Source organism: Cupressus sempervirens, chromosome 2 (assembly GCF_028749045.1).
Source record: "Cupressus sempervirens isolate cs-2001-9-10 chromosome 2, ASM2874904v1, whole genome shotgun sequence".
NCBI lineage: Eukaryota > Viridiplantae > Streptophyta > Pinopsida > Cupressales > Cupressaceae > Cupressus > Cupressus sempervirens.
Window position 1 is genome coordinate 706,276,973 of NC_143119.1, and position 19,833 is coordinate 706,296,805.

At 38.6% G+C, this 19,833-nt stretch overlaps 1 protein-coding gene across 1 annotated transcript in view; it reads right to left on the reverse strand.

Moving 5' to 3' along the window:
- Positions 1-19,419, reverse strand: part of LOC149575329 (uncharacterized) — a 160,970-nt gene extending 141,551 nt beyond the window's left edge. The window contains exons 1-2 of the mRNA XM_089816023.1: positions 19,184-19,419; positions 15,311-15,452 (exon numbers count right to left, since the gene is read on the reverse strand). Of these exons, the coding sequence (XP_089672149.1) occupies positions 15,311-15,452; positions 19,184-19,294 (253 nt within the window). The 5' untranslated portion in view covers positions 19,295-19,419. The remainder of the gene's footprint in view (positions 1-15,310; positions 15,453-19,183) is intronic.
- Positions 19,420-19,833: the final 414 nt, after the last annotated feature.

Consider the following 19,833-nt stretch of genomic DNA (forward strand, 5'->3'; position numbering starts at 1 on the left):
CCTAGGAAAACCCTTCGAGAATGAAGGGAAAAACCCAACCACACAACACAAAAGTATCTTTATTGATAACGAAATGTTCAAGTGTGCAATATCCTTCGCTTGATACAAATATATAACAATAGGAGAGACTCTTCACATGATAACCAAAAGGTCTCTTGAGATTCCTATAACTCCTATAATTAATTATGACGCTTCGAATATTCATGCCTCAATGCATGAGAATGACACATGTCATTTATATTTAATATTACAAATTAAAACTTAAGTGTCCTTTTCAGCTGAACATAACAATAACGGTAATAATGTTCATATTTCCAAAGATAAAGATCTCTATCGCAGCTACCATCTTCAACACAATTGGCCTTCATAATGAAGAATAAAGACCGAGACTTACTTGCCCATATAGCCATCCCTTGTCCACATGCGGATACTGAAAATTTACTCCTAAGGACTATCAAATTAAAGAAGTCCTGTTAGGAAAGCCCACGGTAGACACAACTAAAGTAATGATCACTATGGGTGTCAAGGAAGTGTTCAGGCAATTAGATGGAAATGAGTCTGAATTGGTGATGCTGGTAAACAGAATGAGCTTCTAAGAGGCTATCTGCATGAAATTTTAGGTCCTTTGGACCAAGATCACTCAAAACTTACTCTTGCTGCAAAATTGGAAAAGAAAGATAAAGGGAATGTGCAAGTTGATTCATTTTCGGAGCATGTAAACAATGGCATGACAGTTTTAAGTAGAAAGGTGTAGAGATAATATAGTGTAATCTAAACCTGTTACATTACATTCAGTCTAGTGCGAAGAAGCTGGTATCTATAGTGAACCAGGATTTTGGTTTGATGGATGAAGTGCAAACCTGGCCTAAGGACCTTAAAGTTTTGACAACAATAAAAGGTCAAAGATATCACACTCTCATGGATGTATGTACAGCAAAAGAGTTCGATAAACTGGAAGATTGGATTGAGAAGATAGATGTGCAAAATAAGGTCATGGAGGGACTTCGTGAAGATATTCAGAAGTTAAAAGACCAGACTCGAGACAATTTTGGAAGTAGAGAGGTATTATGATGCTATTACTCTTGAGATTTTTGAAGATGAGTCGAAAATAAAGCTCAAGTCAGTGCAATCAGTGCTTGAGCAATTCTGAAGAACTTTCAAGGATGCTTCGTCTGATGAAGATATTAGGATTGAAGAGGTACTGTTAGAACTGGACACTAGACATGATTATTTTGCAAAGACTCGAATGGATGTCAGTAATTATCGGCAAACAGTCAAGCATAAATATGAGGCTCTAGATTTGTCGGACATTACCCAAGTGACAGAGATTATAGAGAAATTCAAGAGCAAACATCTAGACATAGCTCTGGCATAAAGGGGAAGAAAACCCAAAAGCTAGAATTTCAGTTTTGACACTTGAGAAAATTTTGGATTTTTTGAATCTGCCACCGAGGTGTGCAAGGTGTGCTATTCCAAAAGTGCACCGGCAATTTTGAAGAAGTAAAATGCACCAACAGTTAACTGCCAATTCCAAATTTAGAGCTTTTCATGCACTGGAAGTGGAAACGCATTCTGGTGACAATTCAACTCCCAAAAACGCCTAGAGAAGGTCAAGCTTCCATTTTTAGAGTTTCCAACTAAGTTACCGGATTCGGGTCCAATCCGGATCTGGATCCGCGCCAAATGAATCTACACAAAAGGAGCAAGGAAAACTCAAAAAAAGTGGGCCCATTCAATTTTTTTAATTTTATTTTTTTTTGCCTAAACCTTAAAAACAACCCTCTAAGTCATAATGCAAGTTCATTTACTCTCTATTTTGCTCTTTATTTTGCTCTCATACTTGCTAGTTTGAAGTAAAGTGCTTGGATTCGAAGGAGATAGGTTGTGGAGCTCCAAATACCTTGAAAAAAGTGTTTAAGGTATGCATTTCAACCATATTCTTAAGTTCTTTCATAGATTATTGATTTATTTTTTATTTTCCAAATTTTCAAGTTCTTGTGTAAGTGTGAAGCATGGTTTTCTTTCATTTTTCTTTCTAGATTGCAAGAATAGAACAATGAGTAGTCAAGGCTCAATGGGTGGGGGTGGGGCTACAACACCAAGCTTCAAAATTGATAAGGGGTCTCCTTTATGGAGACACACAACAAGAGTCGCACAATGTCCTGGGGGTGGGGCATACATATGGAAATGTAATTATTGCAATATACAACATAGAAGCTCCCATTCCCAAGTGAAACTACATTTTTTGGGCCCTACAGAAGAAGGAACTAACATGTGATAGAGCAGTTGCAAAAGCCAAATGTGGTGCTTCCAAAAGAACAAATACACCAACACCATCCTCTAATCAAACAAACACAAGAACACATCCTTTTTTGCCTATGCCAACTACAAATGATGAAGATGAAGATCCATCTCCACTCACCCCGAAGAGAGGCCCACTAGATAGGGCATTCCAAAATGAATTGAGAGACATTGCTGATCACAAATTGGACGTTGTTTAATTGCAAATGGTGTTTCATTTAATTTTGTAAGATCACCTTAATTTAGGGAGATGGTGGAAGCAATAAATGAAACACCTCGTGGTTACAAACCGCCTGGTTATGAGAAGTTGCGCACTACCATATTACATGATGAGAGGAAATCTGTAGAGGTTGAACTTCAACCAATAAGAGATTTTTGGGTTCAATCAAGTGTGTCTATTATTTCGGATGGGTGGAAAGATTCTAGAAACCGTCCATTGATCAATGTTATTGTTGTATGCCCTAAGGAGGCAATGTTCTTGAAGGTAGTTGATTGTGAAGGGCAAGTGAAAAATGCAGAATTTATTTCATGCACTCTCATTGATGCCATAGAGTCAATGGGTCCTGATAATGTTGTCCAAGTGCTCACGGACAATGCAAAGGTTTGCAGGGCTGCAGGGATAATTGCAGAGTCTAGATATGATCATATCTTTTGGACACCATGCACCATCCACTCTCTCAATTTAGTGATGAAAGCAATTGGCACCGAAATAGATTGGGTGAAAAAGATATATGAGGAAGCTGAAGAGATTCAAATGTTTGTGACAAATCACCACATGTCACAAGCAATTTTTAGGAGTTTCTCGGACTTCGAATTATTGAAGATAAATTTGTATATTTAATATATAATTGAATATTATTGGATTCTATAAATTTTTTTGTTGTTTACATTAACATGTTTTAATTTTTAAATGTATTACTAACTTGAGTTTAACATCTTCTTAGGTTGCTGAAACTAGCTTTGCCTCTCACACAATCGTCTTGAGACAACTTGTGAAGGTAAAAGAAGCATTGAAACATATGGTCATTAGCCCCGAATGGGGCGTTTGGAAAAATTCCAATACAGCAAGGGCCTTAAAAGTGAGAAGAATGATACTAGATGAGGATTGGTGGGGTCTTGTGACTTATGTGTTGGAAATCACCAATCCAATAATAGCAATGCTTAGCTTTGCAGACAATGATGAGCCATGCCTTGGGGATATTTATGATTCCATGGACACTATGCTGGAAAATATTAAAATAGTAAGTTCTACACTCTTTTACAACAATTTTTTATTTGAGAGATATCTAGATTCTAAAGTTTAAATTGACATATTCACTAATTATAGTTATTATTCATATCTCATATCCTAGGTCATACAGAGGAGGGAGAATGATCCTGAGGACACCCTTTACAAGGTGGAAAAAATTGTTCATCATTGATGGAGCAAGATGACCACACCTTTGCACCTCCTTGCGTATGCTCTATCCCCAAGGTACTGTAGTTCTTATCAAATGCTTGTGTTTATTTTATCGAATGTTTGTGCTATTGATATTTGATAGTGTTCAATTGTCTTTTGCTATCCCCAGGTACTATAGTGCAGATGTACTTCGCCTTCCAGGTAGAGTGCCACCATTTAAAGATGCAAAGGTTGCAAATGGGTATGAGGGCACTAGCTAAGATATTCCAAGATCCAGAGATTGGGGCAATTGTGAGGAGTGAATTTGTTGCCTTCATCTTAGATGAGGATTTCCACCTTATTGCCATAGCAGACCAAAGCAAGATGAATGCCATCAAATGGTGGCACCTTCATGGGCAAGCCTTCATGTACCTCCAACCTCTTGCCATAGAGGCCCTATCCCAAGTAAGTTTGTAAAACTAAGCTTAAGGTTGACACTCTCAATTCCTTGAATTTATTATTTAATTTATTTATCTTGATTGTTATATTGATAATTTTTAATTTATCTTTAGGTTGCCAGCTCTTCTGCAGCTGAGCGGAATTGGAGTACTTACTCTATCCACTCAGTCAAACGCAACCGTTTGGCTCCAATAAAATCAGAAGACCTTGTGTTCATTCACAACAATTTGCGGTTGTTGTCACAGAAGGATCCAATGTACAAGAAGGGGATCGAAAAGTTTTGGGATGTAGCACCAGAGACTCCTAACTTAGATATGACCATCTGAGATCTTGCTAGATCCACTTTGATTGATGTGGATGATGAGGAGGAGGATTATGAGTTTACAATCCCCTCTACTACTAGTGGTTTGGGTTCCTCTACTGATATAGATGCAGCACTTGCAGCTCATCAGTACCCCTCTAATGCGGATTTTTTTGAAAACCCATTTGATGATTAAATCAAAAACTTTAGTTTTGACTTTTAACTCTTTTATGAGTAAATCATATTACAAACTTTAAGTTTAATGATCTATATTTTGAATGTTACAAACTTTCACTTTCAGTAATTCAATGTGAATGTTCATGTGTTGATTTTGTTTATAATCATGAAAATAGATTAGTTATCATTGATCAAGTATGCTAGATTCATAAATGCATACTAGAATCATAGATTCATACTATGAAATGATTTAGTTTTAGAATTATGTATATTTCTCTTATTTTTTAGTATATATAATATATATATATATATACACATGAATCCTCCACGAATCATAATTGGGGGAAAAAAAATCCCGAATCCACGGATCCGATTCGCGTGCCCGAATCAAATGTGTCACGAATCAGCAACTAAGGTTTCCAGAGACTCTCAAAACCTCTTACAGCTTTCTTCTTCTTATCTACTGCTTCTTTCTTTGTTTTAAGACATCGAAAGGCTCATGCACCCATTAATTGATATAAACAAGGGTGGAGTCCTAAGTAGCACCATTTAGAAAGACAATTTGTACATAATTAGATTTGTTTTATTAGTTTAGAAGCATATGTTTGCATTAAGAGATCTCTCACTCTCAACATAAATTAAGGAGATAATTTCTTATAAATTCAGGAATGTAACATGTATTCCAAGCTGTTATTTTGATGCAATAATATATGCTATTGGTGCTCTCATTTTGAGTGTAGTTATTCTTGCCAGAGTGTGTTATTTTTGTGAATTCTTGTTCATGAATAATAATGGAGCCAATAGTTTTGTTGTGTTAATTTGATTATGTGATCTTTTAGTTCTGGTGTTTACCGCGTGTTGATGAATTCCATTGACGTACCTAGTTGGAGAAGAGATCACCCTATTGTTCCTACATAGCTTCTTGTCTCACATGATTGCACTTTCTGTGGCCTTGTGATTCAATGAGAAGTGAAACATCTTTTGATTTTTACTAAGTTTCCATCGACGATTGCATTAGTGGATTTCAAGAAGCGTTGCTCCTATTTTCATTAGTTTCCTACCCGATCTTTTGAATGATTTAACTTAGTTTATGTCCGTTAGGAATTTCCCTTTCATGTTATTTGCTTTCATCTCTTGTTACATTGTCTTTGTTATTTGCTTTATTAACACTTGGTTAAATTAGGAATTCATATAGTTGCATTGTTAAATTGCATTCATTTTAAAAATAGAAAATACCACAAAACATCTCTTCTGTGGTTATTTTGAAACAACAAGCAATTGAACATCTTATCTGAAATTGGTAAGAACCAGCAAAGGTGAACAAACACATTTATCTTCAACTCAGCGGATTTTAGTAGGTCGCAAGATTGCCCGAAACCTTGGAGTTGATCCTAGATTAGCTTTTCAAGAGAGGAATTCAAAAGGATTCCTGTCATTAAGCATCGTGCAAAACGAAAGCTCAACAGGCCCCAACAAGATGGCTCCTCCAACATGTTACAAGGTTTAGGCACACTAATGCCTCACAAATCTCCCATGATTAACTTTGGTGATGATTCAATTGCTTAAGGTATCCCAAAATGTGGGCAGGTCGAGAATAGCTCCAAATCCTCAATTTCATTAGGTGGTTGACTACTTTCTCCTACTATCCTTGGTAAAGATATTGGGGCTAGGGTTTCGAGTGTTTCTATTGTCCTTGGCAAAGATCGAATTACTCCTATTAACATTGGGGTTTCAAGCACATCTATTGCCCCTTTCGGTATTTCAAATTGCAATGCCTCTTGCTCTAGTTTGAATCCCGAACATGTTAGGCTCCTATTGCTTGTTGTAGATCTGGGTGATAATGCTTTACGACGTGAAGAGATGCACATAAATAATAACCTAATTTGTGAATTTCATAAATTTTGGCCTAGTCCAGTGGAACTAATCAAATGGATCAAGTGGAAATGGAAACCCATTCTTGATGGCAAGATTTAAATTGGCCCTTGTGCAAACAATTTCTTTTAAATGATATGTGTGTTTCTTGAAGAGAGAGATATGTTAATGCAAAAGGATACATGAATGTCAGATAATGACATACTATGCATGAACCCTAATTTTGCAGCTACAATCTAGGTGTGCATACTTTTTCTTCCATTGCATTTTTGGGGTTCCTCTTGCTTGCCTTCTATTTGTGATGCCATTGGCAAACTTGTCCTTGGTCTTAATCTTTGGATTCTAAATCCTATATCAAAGTCCAACTATCTTTCACATTTGTTCCAGTTTTAGTTAAAATGGATCTCTCCAAACCGTTACCTGCTGAAATTGAAATCAAATCTAGCAATAAGGTCTAGAAACAATAGTCAAAATGTAATGTCCCCATTTTAGCAGTTGACCAAGTGTGTGTGCATTAGCCTTGTTCTACATGGTCTCGAGGGCTAACGAAGGGTTTAATGGGATCTTGGAGTGTTTTTGCCTAGTCATTTCTAGTTTGGGCCAAAACGAAGTTGATTTACTCAGTTTCAGGCATACTTACTATTTTTAGTAAGTCGGCAGGACACAGTGCAGGTCAATTTTGGTGATTGGATTCGATACTCCTCGGTGAGAGCTTTCCGATGAGCTATCACTCGCATCATTCGGAGTCCGATTGCTAATACATTTTAATGCCTGAAGTTTTATTAAAGTAACGTCTAATTTAATTGTAAAATATTAAAGTGTTACTTTAATGTTTATTTTATGGTGATGTGTACCCAAGGGAGACATAAGGGGTATTTTAATATATGTTTTATATTATACATCTTTTATCCCACATTGCCCATATGAGTTGAGCGGACCCGTGGGAATAGAATAAAAGGAAGCATTTGTGGCTTCATTAGACAGGTTGAATATGAGAAGAAATTGGTGTGTGAGTTGCAGCTTTGTTCTTGGCATTTGAGGACGTCTATCCTCTCTTGTAACATTCTAGACGTCATTCCCTTGGGGTTTGGCCTTTGGAATTCTTTCTTATTGGCTTCATTATCAGGCAGTTTAGTTGCATTTCCGGGTACAGGCAGATTTGATATTTTGCTCATATCTTCTTCACTACTTGTCCGACGCTTATGCCCCTAGAAGGGAATGGTATTATGAAGGTAGTGGACTGATTGGAGGACAAAGTATTGTAGCAGCAAGTTCGTAAGCATGGGCTGGAGTATTATGACAATATTGCTGAAGTAATTAGTGAGTTGATAAATCTGCCATGTATTTGGTTTTATGAATTCTGAAAATAACATTTTATTAGCAGCCGTTCATTTCCACTTTGCATATTATTGTAGTTTCTTTTTTGTTTATGTTGTATGATACCAATTCCATGCACAAAACACAACAAACAAATAAATGTTTGATTTCCGGAGTTATAAGGGGTTTTAAGAACTTGAATGCAAACTGTTTGACATAATTCCTTTCAGCAAATTGGTTTAGTTTTATGGGACATCTAGGGGTGTCCATTACAGTGGTATCAGAGCTATAAGTCCTGCCATCCTGTGGAGGTCTTATAGGGAATTTGGAACAGCCGGATAGAGGGAAAAGTGTTTGACGAAATTTCAAAACACTAAAAGCAGAAATAAATAAAAAACACAGGCTAAGCATTTATGTTTGAGCATGTGACAGGGGTCTTATAATTTTCGCGATACCAGAGCAAGACAAAATAGGATTTCAGACTTGCAAAGCAAACAGTCTAGTACATCCGTGCAGGGGGACATTGAATCCAACCATACAGACACAGAGGAGATATTCTGTGATCAGGACAATAATATGGGTGATCGAGATGACAGGAATACAGGATTAGGTGGAGGCAGAAATGCTGGTTCAGATCAGGGGGAAGTATTGTTCTGATAGTTACTGGATACATTAGAGCAGGGGCAGCGTATGCAGCAGGAGCAGAATAGGCGAATGGACATGATGTTGCAGCTCATGGCTAGACAGATGGGTGTCAATATTAATCCAGGTGATGCCAACAACAGAAACAATAACAACGGGGGAAACAATAACCATGAAGGCCAAGGCAACAACAATGGTCCTGAGAATAACATTAATGGTAATAATGGACACGGCAACAATGGGAATGAGGCTGACAACTTTAGACATGTTGCACGCCCAACACGGACTGCGAGCTCGAGACCTCTTCTACCCACTTTCCCACCCAGAGATCCGGTTCAACCAGTAAACGAACCGTGGATTACCGAGTTACAGGATCAGTTCAGGAGGGACTGGGAGGCTAGTGGACCAGAGTTTCAGGTGGATATTTCTCTTAGAGATTATATGGACTTGAGGATGAGACACATGCCTAAAGCAGGAGGGAGGAATCAAAACTTTGAGCTGAGAAAGAAAGTTGGAAAACTTTCTTTACCTTATTATGATGCTTCAGGGAAGATGATTGCACGAGCTTGGGTGCAGAAGGTAGATACATACTTGCAGCTAAATCCTATGCCTAAGGAGGAGGCTATCAAGTATGCGGCTATGCACTTGGATGGCGTTGCACATGAATGGTGGCATCATGGCATGGTGACTTTGGGGCATAATCAGATTACATCCTATGAGGAATTCACCGAAACATTGATTGGGAGATTTGACACTAAGGATCCCGAGTTACATTTCAAGGAGCTAGCACAGTTAAAACAGTCAGGTTCTGTGGATGCTTACATTGCCGAGTTTCAGCGCTTGTCTGTACTTGTTACTGATATCTCTCCTAGGAGATTGGTGGTGTTATTTTGTGATGGTCTTGCTGATCCATTACGAGGTTGGGTGAAGGGACATGATCCACTCACGTTAGCTGAAGCAACTAAAAAGGCACGAGATTTAGCCCCTTCGGTATACAAAGGAAAAACCCATTCAACAGATTCTTCCTACCGCAAGGACAAAGACAAAAAATCGTTTCAAAAAGAGTATAGCAAACCCAAAGAAGGATCAAAAGGACTAGACAATGAAACCTTGAATGAACTTTGAAAGAAGAAGCTGTGCTTCCATTGTAGAGAGCCTTGGGACTTATCTCGTAAATGTTCTCTCAAGGCTAAGGCAAATCAAATGGAGTATTTTTCAGCAGAAGAGTCAGAGTCAGAAGGGGAGGATCAGCACTCCGATTTAGATGAGGGTAACACTATAGAGGCGAGCAACATTCCTAAGGATGATAGATCGTTGGCACGCTTGACAGGGGCCCAAAAGGCAATCACATAAAAGGTCAGGGGTACTATCCAGGGGCAGAAAGTGATATCTCTTATTGACACTGGGGCTACACATAACTTCAGGAGAGGGTTACAGACAGAGGAGCATGATGGGTTTAGAGTCATGGTGGCTAACGGTGATAAGTTATTATGCACTCGGAAGATATCTAATCTTCGCATCAGGTTTGGAGATGGCTACGAGTTGGAGGATGAGTTCTATGTTGTGGACATGGGAGATTATGATGTCATCCTCGGCATGACATGGATGGCTTCACTAGTTGAGTTCACACTCAATCTAGCGAAATTGGAGATGAGATTCCAGCATGAGGGCAGAACTGTGGTACTTAGAGGGCTTTCAGATGGAGGTTGCAGAGTAGTGTCCTTGAGGAGAATGCAGAGACTTTTTCGTCATGATGACATAGAGTGGGCGGCAGAGTGCCACATTATGCCAACTTCACTAGAGCCACAAGAAAAGAGTCATCCACTAGATGTCCAGAAGATACTTGATAGACACGCTAAAGTATTTAGCGATATTCCTCATGGGGTTCCTTCTGACAGAGGGATGGAACATGTTATTGAGCTCGAGGAGGGAGCCAAACCAGTTATGATTACTCCCTATCGTCATCCTAAGAAACACAAGGATGAGATAGAGAAGGCGATTAAGGATTTGTTGGAGATGGGGCATATCAGGCCCAGTAAGAGCCCCTTTGCTTCAGCAGTAGTATTGGTAAAGAAGAAGGATGGGACGATGCGCATGTGCATCGATTACAGGGCACTGAATAAGAAAACAATTAAAAACAGGTATCCCATTCCTAGGATTATGAGCTGATTGATGAGTTGCATGGGGCATGCTTCTTCACCAAAATTGATTTGCGATCCGGATACCATCAGATCAGGATGAGAGCAAAGGACATTGAGAAAACAGCCTTCCGATGTCACTATGGCCACTTTGAGTTCATGGTTATGCCATTTGGTCTAACCAATGCACCTGCTACATTTCAAAGTTGTATGAACCAGGTATTCAGGAAGCAACTGAGGAGATTTGTCTTGATCTTCTTTGATGACATCTTGGTCTTCAGTAAGACCTGGGAGGAGCACTTACATCATCTGGAGGAGGTGTTATCTATTCTGGAGAAAGAGTCATTGTATGCCAAGGAATCTAAATGTGAGTTTGGCATGACTGAGCTCCTTTACCTAGGGCATATCATTAGTGCAGATGGCGTTCGGGTTGATCCCGAAAAGATTAGAGCTATTGTAGAGTGGCCTACTCCCACAAACCTTACACAGCTTAAGGGATTCTTTGGTTTATGTGGTTTTTATAGGAGGTTTGTTAAGGGATTCTCATAGATTGCTACACCCTTGACAGATCTTACTAGGAAAGGAGCCTTCGTGTGGACAGGGGCAGCACAGAGGTGTTTTGAGCATTTCAAGCAGGTAATGTCTTCATGTCCAGTTCTAGCTCTACCAGATTTCACAAAGCCTTTTGAGCTTCATTGTGATGGGATTGGAGCAGTATTGATGCAGGAGAAGCATCCCGTTGCATTCGAGAGTAGGAAGCTCCGAGGAGTTGAGAAAAGTTATTCTGTCTATGACCGGGAGATGTTGGCCATAATGCATGCATTGGCCAAATTTCGATCATATTTGGTAGGTGGACGTTTTGTGATCAAGACTGATCACAACAGTATTAAATACTTCATGAGCCAGCGTGATCTTAATGACCAGCAACAAAAATGGGTGACTAAATTGCAGGCTTATGACTTTGACATAGAGTTTGTCAAAGGTAAGAAAAATGTGGTGGCTGATGCCTTATCTCGAAGACCTCACTTATGTGCTCTGGCAGAGATTTCAGGAGATTGGAGAGATCGGATTATAGCAGAGTATGTCGGAGATGCTTGGGCTTCTGGATTGATTTCAAGTACCATACAAGATGATCGCTATGAGGTGATAGATGGATTGATCAGAGTTCAGGACAGGGTTTATTTGATTCCGTCATCACATTTGAGAGATGCGATACTGAAGGCATTTCATGATGCACCCACAGCTAGACATCCGGGGGTCTTCAAGACCTACAGGCAGATCTGAGAGCGGTTTTCATGGAAAGGGCTCAAGGATGATGTTCAGAGGTATCTTAGGGAGTGTGTGGTTTGTCAACAGAATAAGGGAGAGCACACATTTCCTGCAGGTTTATTACAGCCCTTGCCCATTCCTGATAGGAAATGGGAAAGTATTTCGATGGACTTCATCACTGGTTTACCACGAGTGCAGGGAAGGGATTGCATCTATGTGGTGGTGGACCGCTTGACGAAGTTTGCTCACTTTTTTGCTATTCCGTCCACTTACACAGCAGCACAGGTGGCAGATCTTTTCTTTAAAGAGATATTCAAGTTACATGGGCTGCCCAGATTCATTGTCAGCGACCGGGATAGTAAGTTTATGAGTGTTTTTTGGCAAGAGTTGTTTAGGTTGTGTGGTACAGATCTTACACCTAGCACTAGTTATCATCCGCAAACAGATGGGCAAACAGAGATTGTGAATAAATGGGCGGAAGGATATTTGAGGAACTATGTAACTACACAACAAAAGGCTTGGATCAGATGGTTGCATATGGGAGAGTATTCTTATAACACCACTTATCATATGTCCATCAAGATGACTCCTTTCATGGCACTCTATGGTTATGAAGCACCTAGCTTCATGGATTTAGTTTTGGGGGACAGTAGAGTGCCCAAAGCCAAAAACTTATTGCAGGATAGTCAGGACATCCTGAAAGTGCTCAAAGAGAATATACAACAGGCCCAGAATCAACAGAAATTGTATGCTGATCAGCACCGAATAGAGCGTAGCTTCGAGGTAGGGGATATGGTTTACTTGAGGCTACAACCATATAAACAGTCATCGCTCAAGAAGAGCGGAGCTGAAAAGTTGAAACCTAGATTTTATGGTCCCTACAGGGTGATTCGCAAAGTGGGCAAAGTCGCCTATGAGCTTGAGCTTCCAGAGGGCAATCGAGTGCACAATGTGTTTCATGTGTCTAGGCTTAAGAAAGCCATTGGTCAGAGTGTAGTGCCTTCTGCAGATTTACCCCCTTTGGATGAGGAGGGGAAGCTTGTGTTAGTACCTGAGGCTATTCTGAATACCAGAGAGAGGAAGCTTAGAAACAGGATAGTGAAGGAGTATTTGGTCAGATGGAAAGACCTGCCGGAGGAAGATTCTACATGGGAGAGTGAGCAGGTTATTCAGCAGGCTGGACTGAGATTGCTTGAGGACAAGCAATTTCAAGGGGGGCGGACTGTAATGTCCCCATTTTAGCAGTTGACCAAGTGTGTGTGCGTTAGCCTTGTTCTACATGGTCTCGAGGGCTAACGAAGGGTTTAATGGGATCTTGGAGTGTTTTTGCCTAGTCATTTCTAGTTTGGGCCAAAACGAAGTTGATTTACTCAGTTTCAGGCATACTTACTATTTTTAGTAAGTCGGCAGGACACAGTGCAGGTCAATTTTGGTGATTGGATTCGATACTCCTCGGTGAGAGCTTTCCGATGAGCTATCACTCGCATCATTCGGAGTCCGATTGCTAATACATTTTAATGCCTGAAGTTTTATTAAAGTAACGTCTAATTTAATTGTAAAATATTAAAGTGTTACTTTAATGTTTATTTTATGGTGATGTGTACCCAAGGGAGACATAAGGGGTATTTTAATATATGTTTTATATTATACATCTTTTATCCCACATTGCCCATATGAGTTGAGCGGACCCGTGGGAATAGAATAAAAGGAAGCATTTGTGGCTTCATTAGACAGGTTGAATATGAGAAGAAATTGGTGTGTGAGTTGCAGCTTTGTTCTTGGCATTTGAGGACGTCTATCCTCTCTTGTAACATTCTAGACGTCATTCCCTTGGGGTTTGGCCTTTGGAATTCTTTCTTATTGGCTTCATTATCAGGCAGTTTAGTTGCATTTCCGGCTACAGGCAGATTTGATATTTTGCTCATATCTTCTTCACTACTTGTCCGACGCTTATGCCGCTAGAAGGGAATGGTATTATGAAGGTAGTGGACTGATTGGAGGACAAAGTATTGTAGCAGCAAGTTCGTAAGCATGGGCTGGAGTATTATGACAATATTGCTGAAGTAATTAGTGAGTTGATAAATCTGCCATGTATTTGGTTTTATGAATTCTGAAAATAACATTTTATTAGCAGCCGTTCATTTCCACTTTGCATATTATTGTAGTTTCTTTTTTGTTTATGTTGTATGATACCAATTCCATGCACGAAACACAACAAACAAATAAATGTTTGATTTCCGGAGTTATAAGGGGTTTTAAGAAGTTGAATGCAAACTGTTTGACATAATTCCTTTCAGCAATTTGGTTTAGTTTTTTGAGACATCCAGGGGTGCCCATTACACAAAAAGGAATACCATTTAGATTTTATTACATTGGGCATAGTGCTTCAGTGTGCACCAAAAAATTAACTAATCCCAAGACCAAGGGAACTTGGTGGGTTGGGGCAAAACTTAGTTGCCAGCATATTTCTTCAATTATTGAAGATGCTCTTGACACCAATAAAGTTTCTGTGTCGAAGGAACCTCTCACTAGCTTGGCTCCTAAATTTCCTGACAAGGTTTCTCCCTCTCCAACAAGCATTCTTCACAAATCAGCACTTAATAAGTCCTCATTCCTAGTGTTGGATCCTCCACAAGGCAATATGGTTGTAGCTGACAATCTGCTGGGGGAGGGCTCTAATCAGTGAACAGGGTGAAATGGAAAAAGAAGTCTGCAGAAAATGAGAAATGTAGAATGATTCCGCATTCGCATGCAAAGTCCAGAGGGCTTGAACACTAAAAACTGGCTTTCTGGTGTTCAGTTTTCTTTTGTTTTTGGGTGCTGAGAGGCAAGTTAGGCAGTAGGACATCGGCACCCTTTTGCTGAGACTGGGTGGCAAGATATCAAATGTTTTATTTAGAGAAGTAGTTTTTGGTTCAGATTGTGGCATCAAAACCAGTCGAAAGTAGTTTTGATTGGCCTATTTTGCTCAAAGTAAATTATACGTTGTTTCTGACAGTGGCATAAGAAACCAATAGGTAGTTGTTTGGCTACTGAAATGATTAATGCAGTTTCTGTGTGGTGACAATGGGATGGTCATTTGTGTACCTTGACATATATTATTGTTAATAAAAATCTTCAAACCTCAGTTGCGGTAAACAGATCAAAAGGAAACAGACAGGAAATGAAGGATCATTTGAAATTAAATATACCAAAAATACAAATAAATTGATTATTTAGTGTTTCTATCAAAAACAAAATGGTGTCATAATCCATTAAAGATCAAGCTAAAATCTGCCAAAACAATATCTAACATTGACCCTTGTTTCTCGTAAGTCCCATCAGATGATCATATTGCCCTTGACATCTTACATTTAACCAAAAAAAGGGCTAGAAAAATATTATTCTACAGTCTTTGTGAGTATGCTGTACATGGCAAATCTTTACTAGACCATTACTGGAAATTGTTGTAAGTACTTTGTAATAGGACAATGTCACCAGCAGATATGTTAGAATCCGCATGCCTCTGCCACATAGAAACATCAAAGTATGGTTGTGTGTTGTCGCCAACCTGTAGCATTGACTTCAATAGCTCTCTGCCATTTGAAGCTTTAAGCCTCTGCAATACAACTTATATCATTAACTAGCGATAATAGCTATCTGCCTCAAGAAATCAAAATTAAATCAGCAAGAACAAGATATAGTAAACCAATTCCAAGTGCATAAGGTCAATAAATGTCAGTAAATAAAATGTATAAAGTAAATTCGGAACATGCAAAGATGTAAATGAGAAAAAGGAAACTTCAATCTTAGAGAAAAGATAATATTAATGGATGATGACCAAAGCATGCACGGAGAGGATAAATTTTCTTTGTAGCTAAGTTAGTCACACTAATAGAAGCCAACCTAGGGTTAGAATTAATCTATCCAATGATGCTAACTGAACCAAACTCCTTTTAACCAAACTATAAGTAAAACTGTTAAGATCACAGCTTTGTTAGAGTAGTTCAAGTTCTTTCAAAGAACCTTTTATACCAAAAAAGCATATGTTGTGATCTCTTTAAGAACTGATGATTGAATTTTTTTTCTTTATGTTCACTTTGTATCTGTGATCTTTTAATCTTCCATGGTAAAGAAACACTTTTTCCTCTTCTCTGTTTGAAAGTCAGGATCTGTTGAGTCAAAAATTAAATACATTGGATCTAAATTGTCTGGTCTTGGAATGGGTAGTTCCAACCTGTCAAGATATGTTGTTATGTGGAGCCTACTCAGACTCGGAGGTTAATTTCTCCCTACTTCATTCGGTGCGGTTTCCCCTCAGATTTGTCTACGAGGGTTCAGGGGCAGTGCCCCCAAGACGGGGTCAAGGGACAGCACCCCTTGCAAGGTCCTGGGGTGTGCTCCCTGTCACTATACAAGGTGGGGTCAAGGGGCAACACCCCTGTGGGGGTTTTCGAGGGCAGCACCCCCAAAAGTTCAAATGACCTTTTTATTGTAAAAGGCGTCGGGACCTATTTTTCTATTGGTTAGAATATTCTAGCCCTAATTTTGTAAGCAGAAAAAAGCTTGTATAAAATTGCTTGAGGTTAGGGATTTCATAATGTATGATGAGATTGTAGCTTCTTGCGCGGTATTGAGTTTGTAACGGATTGTAGATTGTAATCAGGTTGTAATCACTAGATAATAAGAATATTGGACTCGTTGTTTGGTGGACGTAGCCCAGGGATTGGATGAACCACATTAAATCTTTGAGTCTTGTGTTCTCTTTTGTGTGACTTATTAATTTCTGATATTGGTTATATTTGCATGTAATTGTTATTTCTGTCTCTTTAAATCCTAACAAGATATTCTATCCATATTCTGGGCAACATACCAAAATTGTAACTCATGTCACATTAGTGTAAGATGCCGTACTTACTAATTTAGATCAGTTCCAGTCTCTCGTATGACTTGCTAAGTCAAAGTTGTATTATATAGTATTAACAAAAGATGTGTAAAGCTATTACAAAGACATTTATTCTTGCAAATGTATCTCATGGAAAACACTTAAAATGTCTCAACTGAGGGTACTTGTTTATTAGATGGCTAGGAAAAGAATCTAAAAACCAAATGACAGAGAATGGGCCGATCCCAATCCTGGAGCATGCACTTCAGTGACTTCTAGCAATCATACAGAAATAGGCAAAACCAGTGATCTGCTCTAACAATAAACAAGATATCAAAAAACAAATGCCAGTATAACCAACTAAATTAGAGCAGTTCTGCATGCAATGGAAGAACTCAATATAAATAACACTAAACTACTCAAGTCAATGGAAGCAAAGCAAAGTCCTAAAAGTAAGACTGACTAAACATGCAATATCAGTGTAATGCCCTCCTCTAAAATGCAAATGCAACATATACAAGAAATAGGACTATGTGCACCTGATTTTGATCTTCTTCCACAGTGGAGGCTATGGGCTTTGTGGTTCCTTAATACGCATTATATTTATGAGCTTATGAAACCCTGAATGGAGTAGTGGAAACTTGGGAAAGAAAAAGAGCAAGTTTAGAAATAAACTCAAGGGAACTCAATTCTCTTTTTGCAGAAACTGTAGGTTGCAAAATGAGAGATTCCAACAAAGAATGAAAGAACAAATGCCTGTACTTTAAATTTGTTTTCCAAAAGAATATAAAAGAGAGAGAGATAAAGCTGTTTGAGAGTATCAAGTGCAGAGGGAGTGTGTTTGCACCTCAAATGAGTGGAATCTGACTTCTATTTATACACAACAATGCTCATTATGCTTGGGAGCACAATTATCCAGGCTGACAAACTTTGTCAGTTTAGTCAGCAAAACACAGATGGAGAGCAAGATATGCATAAGGAGGAAGAGAAGAGGTGTATCGATGACACATGAACAAATAATGACACGATACAACTACTAGATAAATTCACCAGTCTAGGTAGTGATATCATCAGTGAATGAGAAAACTCTAGAAAAACTAGGCAGACGAGGGTACAAAGGAGTAGGTGGGAAAGAAGATCAGAAAATATACCATTGGCAAGGGAAACTTTAAGAAACAGTAGAAGGAGGTCTTTGAAGTGATCAAACAAGAAGCAGAAAGATGCATGGATCCAAGTCCCATTGCAATTGACATGGGATGGCAAAGACACCAAAAAAACCACCTAATATTGACATGGGATGGCAAAGACACCAAAAAAACCACCTAATATTGACATGTGAAAAGTATCCACAAAATCTGCTGTATACATTTACATTCATCCTCGGCATAGATCATATCTAAATAAAATTCCAAATCTTTGTTGCAGACCTCAAATTGTGAGACCGCACTATATCGCCAAACAGATAATACTCAAGCATGAGTCTTAAGTGATTTTTCTATTACACTGGAAACCAGTGGATGAGTTGTCACTAAACAAAACAATTATGATCAACAGATCAACAGGAGGAAAAACATTTATGAAGTAGTAAATAATGCTTGTCAATTTAGACAGCAATATAAATATATCAATTTAGATGGCAATGGAAATTCTGTAGGGATAACCTAGAGTACGTAAGAATTAAGTCTAATCATTGCTTCATAAGTGGCAGCACAAATTGTGAGAAAATACTATAACTCAAAATGTGTGCGCAAAGCACATGAACTACATTATCAAAAGTATGATAAGCTATTGTCAACACAAGTTTTTAATCGTCAATTTGGCGCGTTATCCGAAATTGAAATTGGACAAAAAAATGCTTAAATTCGAAAATCGTTTGGGGAAAAAAATAACTTAAATTCAATAATCTAATCTGAAAATAAAACTGATCATTTCTAATGTCAGAATTGAGAAAGACGTATCAGCCTATAATCTGGACTGAAAATAGATATGTTCAATTTCACTGTCAAATTGAAATGCCGAAAGTGTCATTTTTAACGGTCTGAAATTTTGTCTGTCCCGTGCTTGAATTTTTCATGATTATTCAACTGATTGGATGGCAACGCATGATTCATAGAATGCCAATCCATAGCATTTCATTGTTACAGCAAACTGGACACAACTATTTAAGCATGTGATGGTTTTCTATAACTCATCTGTAATTTTTAAACGATTCTTAAAATGTCAATCTAAACATTTCAGGATTTTAAACGCGGAGAATTTAAGCAGATGACAAATTTCCGCAACTCGACTCCAAGATTCTAAGACTAGGCTACTAGACATTCTACATTATCCCGGACAAATATGAATTTTCGCCATTACCTAGAACATTTAAAATGTTAGAGCTCTAGGTGTTCAAATGAGTTTTAAGGTTTGCATGCAATTCAGTTAGTCTATTTTCTGCGCAAATTGAAAGCAAAGGGAAAAACCTGAGGAGGATGAAATTGATGAACAAAGACAAGAAGCTGCACAAATCCTCCGATATGTGCAGAGGCGGCTGCCAGATCAATCAGGGGCCCATACCACCCAATGCATTCCATCTTCACCGACAAGCTTCTCGTATGTTCAGTAAAATATTTGGGCGGCCTTTTCTTCGGGGGTTGGCCAAATATCGGTTAAACAAAGGTTCAACCTGAAAAGGTTTTAAAAAGTCAATAAAACTGATTTTAACCTTTTATTATAACTTGTGAGATTCATATGTGAACATGAATGATATGGATCAAAATTGTGGTATCTTGATGATTTATTGATAAGTAGGAGATGATTTCCACAGCTAGTCAAATTGTGATGTGAATATCAGGATTTAACTGTGTGATTTTGAGTCAAACTCGATGACCCATATTTCATGAGTAGTGATTCAACATGAATCCATCTCTCATGAGAATAAATGGAACACTTAGCACTCATTGGATCTAGGTGATGCTCACAGGGGTGAAGCACCGGGACTTCCCGGGAGGTCACCCATCCCAGTACTACTCCAGCCTGAGCGCGCTTAACTACGGAGTTTCCTCTACAGTTAAACCCAAAGCTTGCAACCCCATTTGCATGTAACGATGATTTATGTTTGTAAAATAGATTG